This window comes from Phacochoerus africanus, chromosome 4 (genome assembly GCF_016906955.1).
Source record: "Phacochoerus africanus isolate WHEZ1 chromosome 4, ROS_Pafr_v1, whole genome shotgun sequence".
Classification (NCBI taxonomy): Eukaryota; Metazoa; Chordata; class Mammalia; order Artiodactyla; family Suidae; genus Phacochoerus; species Phacochoerus africanus.
Genome location: NC_062547.1, coordinates 139,784,233 through 139,791,015, shown reverse-complemented (window position 1 = coordinate 139,791,015; position 6,783 = coordinate 139,784,233). Strand labels below are relative to the sequence as shown.

The 6,783-nt window shown below is 49.4% G+C and overlaps 1 protein-coding gene across 1 annotated transcript; it reads left to right on the top strand.

Annotated features, from left to right (window-relative positions):
* The first annotated feature begins 4,511 nt into the window (after window positions 1–4,511).
* Window positions 4,512–6,233, top strand: HNRNPA0 (heterogeneous nuclear ribonucleoprotein A0). Its single transcript, XM_047778697.1, has one exon. It carries the CDS (start codon window positions 4,809–4,811, stop codon window positions 5,715–5,717), a length of 909 nt encoding a protein of 302 aa, XP_047634653.1. The 5' UTR covers window positions 4,512–4,808; the 3' UTR covers window positions 5,718–6,233.
* Window positions 6,234–6,783: the final 550 nt, after the last annotated feature.

Below are 6,783 nucleotides of genomic sequence, written 5' to 3'. Positions count from 1 at the left end.
TGCTAGGACTGCCATAACAAAATAACAAAGAATAGGTAGTTTAAACAACAGAAATTAATTTTATCCCAATTTTGAAGTCTGGAGGTTCAAGATCAAGGTGTTAGCGGGCTTGAGTTGTTCTGATACCTTCTCCTTGGCTTGCAGATGACCACCTTCTTGCTGCCCTTCACATTGTCATTCCTTTGTGCATGTACATATGCCCTTGGTGTCCCTTCTTCTTTGTTTGTTTGTTTTGGTTGTGCCCACAGAATGCAGAAGTTCCCAGGCCAGGGATCGAAGTCATGCCATAGCAGTGACAATGGGTCCTTAAGCCGCTGAGCCACTAGGGAACTTGCTCTTCCTCTCATAAGGACACTAAAACAGTGCTGGATTACGGCTATATCCTACGGGCCTCATTTTAAATTAATCACCTCTTTAAAGACCTTATCTTCAATTATAGTTCTATTCACAAGTACTGGGGGCTAAGGCTTCAAAGTATGGATTTAGAGCGGGGGGGAGGATAGAGACATAATTCAGGCCATAACAGAACTCTAACTACAAAAAAGAAACTCTTGGGTATAATAAAAAGTTGACTTAAAAAAAAAAGGCAGAGTTGTTACTGTCTGAAAATATAGCTGGCCAGTTTCCCCTTTCTTCCTCAGCTCATTCTTTTCTTTTCTCTAGTTTTCTTTTTCTAGGTATAATTAGATAGAGTAAAATGTCCTAACCACCATATTCAATTAGGTTTTTCTAATAAAGCTTGTAGGAGGAATGGAAAGCAAAGGCTGTCTAAATTTCAGTTCTGTTTTTATTTTTTTATTTTTTTTATTTTTTATTTATTTTTTGGTCTTTTTTTTGCTATTTCTTGGGCCGCTCCCACGGCATATGGAGATTCCCAGGCTAGGGGTCCAATCGGAGCTGTAGCCACCAGCCTACGCCAGAGCCACAGCAACGCGGGATCCGAGCCGCGTCTGCAACCTACATCACAGCTCATGGCAACGCCGGATCGTTAACCCACTGAGCAAGGGCAGGGACCGAACCCGCAACCTCATGGTTCCTAGTCGGATTCGTTAACCACTGCGCCACGACAGGAACTCCAGTTCTGTTTTTAAACATTTTTGTTTTGGATGGCTGAGATACCTGTAAGCAGGTAAAGCCAAGAAGCATACTCAGGCAGTTATCTAAAAGGTCAAGCAGGAAAAAAAATTTTCTCCCTGAATGATCTGAGGGGTAGGAAGTTGACAGAATCATTTGTGTTTATGGTCCCTAACTTTTTTTTTTGTCTTTTTGTTGTTGTTATTGTTGTTGTTGTTGTTGTTGTTGCTGTTGCTATTTCTTGGGCCGCTCCTGCGGCATATGGAGGTTCCCAGGCCAGGGGTCGAATCAGAGCTGTAGCCACTGGCCTACGCCAGAGCCACAGCAACACAGGATCCGAGCCGCGTCTGCAACCTACACCACAGCTCACGGCAACGCCGGATCGTTAACATGGTCCCTATCTTAACCCATCTAATTTACAAAAAGAATCTAACATCCTAATTACCTTGCATTTATCCCAGCTTTCTAAATGTCTCTCAGATGTGCTTGTGTTGTCTCCTGTCATTGCTACCCTGTTCCTATATGTAAGCTTGTGCTAGACACATTGTGGCTATGAAGTTTTCCTAGTCAATGGCAAGCCAGTACTCAATCCTCAGTAACGGAGTGTGAAGAATTATTATTATTTTTTTTTAGGGCCACATCTATGCCATATGGAAGTTCCTAGGCTAGGGGTCAAATCGGAGCTACAGCTGCTGGCCAACACCACAGCCACAGCAGCTCGGGATCTGAGCCATATCTGCTGCCTACATCTCAGCGGGAACTTCTGTCTTAAACCAATATAGGAGAAACTGTTACTTCAGAATTTACAGCTTAGATGGAAAAATAAATTATGGTCTTATTCCTTTTCTTTCAGAAATTCATCTTGTACCGCTTTCACATTTCTTTGGATGGTTCTAGAATAAATTTCTCCAGGGAGTTTCTGTCGTGGCTCAGTGGTTAATGAACCCAACTAGTATCCATGAAGATTCAAATTCAATCCCTGGCGTCATTCAGTGGGTTAGGGCTCTGGCATTGCTGTGAGCTGTGGTGTAGGTCCCAGATGAGGCTCAGATCCTCCGTTGCTGTGGCTGTGGCGTAGGTCAGTGGTTACAGCTCCGATTAGACCCCTAGCCTGTGAACTTCCATATGCTGCAGGCGTGGACCCAAAAAAACAATAAAGAAAGAAATTTCTCCAGGTCCAGTCTCTCATCTGAGTTATATAGTCTTGGGCATCCCCCAAAATAGTGCCCCATCAATAGCCCAGCCACAGCAAAGCCAGATCTGAGCCACATGTGTGACCTGTGTTGCAGCATGCAGCAATGCCTGATCCTTAACCCACTAAGCGAGGCCAGAGATCAAAGTGGCATCCTCGCAGACAGTATGCTGGGTTCTTAACCCAACTGAGCTACAGTGGGAACTCCGGAATGCTTCTATTTTCCTCTTTTTTTTTTTAATCATCAGTCAGTTAGCAAATCCTGACATAATCTGAATTGTTTTGTAATGATAGTTTCCTATTATCTTTCTATTTTTTTCAGTGACACTTACCAATATCTAACATGCTGTATATAATTCTTATTTACTGTCAGCTTCTCCCCACAAGAATGTAAGCTCCCCGAGGAGAGATTTTTGCCTGTTGTTTACTACAGTATTCCCATCATTCGGTATTTATTGGATAAATTGAGCGCTTACTATGTGCCAGGCATTATGCTTTGCATTACATGCAGAATCCCATTTAAATTTTACCATACTGGTTAGGTGTTTTATGTTCTGATTTTGAGATATTAAAACTCAATTTAATTTTTAAAAGGTTAGGTGACTTGGCCAAAGTCACACAACTCAGTGGTTAATAGGTGGTAGAACCAGGCTATAGTTTGCCCTCAGACTTTGAAGCCTATCTATATGCCTTTAATAATATTCATACTCTTTAAATTTCAAGACATTCCCTAATATCAAGACCCTCAGCCTATCTTACTTTTGTATCATAAACCTGATCCAGTTAAACTGCCCCTGGGAGCATATGTATCTTATAACTTTCCTCCAGATTTTGTTGAGATAAACTCCCTATAGAAATCTTATCCAGCCCGTCACTCTGTGATTCAGTGCAACTTGTACCTCTTTTAACAAATCATTCCTGAATACATCCCTTTCCAGGATACAGTAAGGAATTCCTGTTCTTATTAGCCACATGGTTTGGGGCTCTTGGTCATATAATTAGTCTTACACTGTGTCCCACTGCTCGTATCTTGTTGGCACACTAAAGGGTCAATAAATGGAAGCCATTCTAACTTTCTTGCATTCCCATCTGAGCCCTGAAGGCAGTATTCCAGGGTGCATACTTTTACGCAGTGTGCATGTGTTTCTCCCTCCGCTCCCAGTCCCATTGAAAACGTCTTTAAAATGCTAACGATTCAGTTGGGAAGGAAGCACGCAGAGAAGACGTAAACATTAAGATGATGTGTACACTGGGCTAAAATGAACATGTCCGCTGGCGGAGGAGTGCGTGAAGGTAGGGTGAGGGGCGTCGCGGGACGGCCTCACGGAGGGCCTCAGGGTGGCAGGGGTCTCGCGCTGCGCCTCGGTAGGAAAGTCTGAAGTGTTTTCGGCCTGCCGCATGTCCTTGGCCTCGGGCTCGCCTTCCCGCAGGGCCACGTGCCAGTGTTTTAGTCTCATCGCGCCTGGGGCCCCTAGAAACGGTTAATAACCGCCTTCCCCAACTAGGCCTCTCCCCTCCATCTTTGTGCGGACGGGAGGGGCGAGGACGCCAGGTGTAGCGGCCAGGCGAAATCGGGCGGGTAAAACCAGGCCCCCAACCCCAACAGTCAAGTTTTCAAAAAGCCCGCGCGTGCCGCCCCAGGTGGCATCCGTTGGGAACAGCCCCCAGCGCGTCCCCGATCAACCCTCCCGCCCCCCACCCGCCGTGGCAGGTCCAAGGCGGGAGGAGGCGTGGGGGTTGCAAGCAAGCTCCGCACACGGGGAGCGCGGGGGCCAGCGCGCATTGGGGAGCGCGCCCATCCGGCGGCTGCCGAAAACGGAAGTGAGTGCTAGCGGGTCGCGGTGATTGGCTGAACCGACACGTCTCTCAAGGGGCTGGCGCGAACGCCACTGCGGAGTTGGGCGAGGGGATACGGCAAGGGGAGGGGGAAAAATCACTGGGAACAGCCGCGGAGCAGGGAACGAATGAATCACGGACGTTCGCGAAGGGCAGCGAGAGTCCGTAGTCAGGGCGCACTGGGGATCCCGAGAGTGAAAGCGGGAGGTAGAGGCGGCGGCGGCAGCAGCACAGGCCGAGGGCTTGAATAGACCGCGGAGGGCGGGGAGTCAGTGATCAAGAGCGGCGCTGCGGTACGGTAGGCGGGACTAATGAGTGCGAGGCGGGGATTGGCGAGCAGCCCTGGGCTGCCGTACGTCGGCGGTGACGCACGCCTCGGGGAGGGTGCGCGCGCGTTCAGCGGCCTCTTTGTGTGGTGCCCAGATAGGGGAGCGGAGGTAGTGGCGGCGGTAGCGGCGGCGGTAGCGGCGGTCTCGGTTGTCTTCTAGTCTCCTCCGCTCGCCCTCTAACCGGCACCTTTCCCCTTCCCTCCCCCTTCCTCTCTTCCTCTTTCCCTTCCCTCCCCTTCTTCCCTTCCCCGTCGGTGGCCGGCGGGGGCGGCTCCAGCGACGGCTGGGCCCAAGCTGTGAAGAGGCCTTAGCCAACGATAACGGCGACGGCGAAACCTCGGAGCTCGCAGGGCGGGGGGAAGGCCCGGGCCGTGGAGATGGAGAATTCCCAGTTGTGTAAGCTGTTCATAGGCGGCCTCAACGTGCAGACGAGTGAGTCGGGCCTGCGCGGCCACTTTGAGGCCTTTGGGACCCTGACAGACTGCGTGGTGGTGGTGAACCCCCAGACCAAGCGCTCCCGTTGCTTCGGCTTCGTGACCTACTCCAATGTGGAGGAGGCCGATGCCGCCATGGCTGCCTCGCCCCATGCCGTGGACGGCAACACGGTGGAGCTGAAGCGGGCGGTGTCCCGGGAGGATTCGGCGCGGCCCGGTGCTCACGCCAAGGTGAAGAAGCTCTTTGTCGGGGGCCTTAAGGGAGACGTGGCCGAGGGCGACCTGATCGAGCACTTCTCGCAGTTTGGCACCGTGGAAAAGGCCGAGATTATTGCCGACAAGCAGTCGGGCAAGAAGCGGGGCTTCGGCTTCGTGTATTTTCAGAATCACGACGCGGCAGATAAGGCCGCGGTGGTGAAGTTCCATCCGATCCAGGGCCATCGCGTGGAGGTGAAAAAGGCTGTCCCCAAGGAGGATATCCACTCCGGTGGGGGCGGAGGCGGCTCGCGGTCTTCGCGGGGCGGCCGTGGCGGCCGGGGTCGCGGCGGCGGTCGTGACCAGAACGGCCTGTCTAAGGGCGGCGGCGGCGGTTACAACAGCTACGGTGGTTACGGCGGCGGCGGCGGCTACAACGCCTACGGAGGCGGCGGAGGCGGTTCGTCCTACGGTGGAAGCGACTACGGTAACGGCTTCGGCGGCTTCGGCAGCTACAGCCAGCACCAGTCCTCCTATGGGCCCATGAAGAGCGGCGGCGGCGGCGGCGGAGGCAGCAGCTGGGGCGGTCGCAGTAACAGTGGACCTTACAGAGGCGGCTATGGCGGTGGGGGTGGCTATGGAGGCAGCTCCTTCTAAAAAATCTTAAACGTGTGGGAGTGGATATGGGGGTAGCTCTTTCAACCACCCAAGTAGGGTCAACTCCTAAGTTCCTTCCCCTCCCAGCACCTTCCTTATTTTGCCCTTGGTGGGGAGCCACTCGTATGGCTGCTTACCCGTGGGGGTGTTGCCCTATTTGCCTGCCACCTCTCGTCTCTCCCTTTGAAGATGGACTTGGCCCCACATACACATTTTTGTGTTACAGTCATTGATGGACTCTATTTTTTTATTATTACTTGGACCTTGGTCGTTTTTATACTAGCAAAATGTCTTGTTTTAATTTGTGTTTTTTTGGGGGGGAGGGAGTGAACTTGCTGATTCTGTAGCAAAACCTGGGCGGGGGTTGGGGGGGTAGTTTACTTTGTTGTAAGGACTTGATACCTGGCTACAGCGTTTTCTATGAAATCTACTTGGATCCCATGCCCGAAATTTGGAAGCATATGTACAAAATCATTTTTACGTTTTATTTTTAATAAATCATTGTGTTTGACCGTACATGTCTAACATTTTTTTCCTAGGATCCATTCCGTACCGTTTTAAGGGATGTTGAAAATTTTTCGTGTTAATTCTTAATTCTTGATGTGTACTTAGAGAAACTTTTAAAGGGTCCTGTGGGTTTTTTTTTCCTTCCTGTTACACTGCTAGTGACGTGTTGAATTTTATCCCTTACAGGCAAAACTTTTGAAGTGGTGGATGTGGCTTTTTAAAATCTTTAAAGTTTCTCTGCATCCATCTCTTGTACTAAGCGATTTGCTTATCATCTTGACATGGTTGGTTACTTCTTTCTATGAGAATTTACTTCAAAGTATGTACTGTGTAGTTCTAAATAGTTTGTGTTAAGCATGTGTTTTCATTCATATAAACTGTTGAAAATTTTCAGATGGCCTAGATTCATCCCTTTTACTGGTTTGTCTGTAATGAATGGTTACAAATAAGGGTTATATTTTACCCTCAAACTAAATGCATTTTTGTATTTCAGAGCAGGTTTAAATGTTTTTTTTTTTTTTTCCTATAGCTGAAATGTTGTCCTCATGGAAATCCTTCC

Coding starts and splice junctions, on each gene's coding strand:
- HNRNPA0 (XM_047778697.1), top strand. CDS start 4,809: ATGGAGAATTCCCAGTTGTGTAAGCTGTTCATAGGCGGCCTCAACGTG.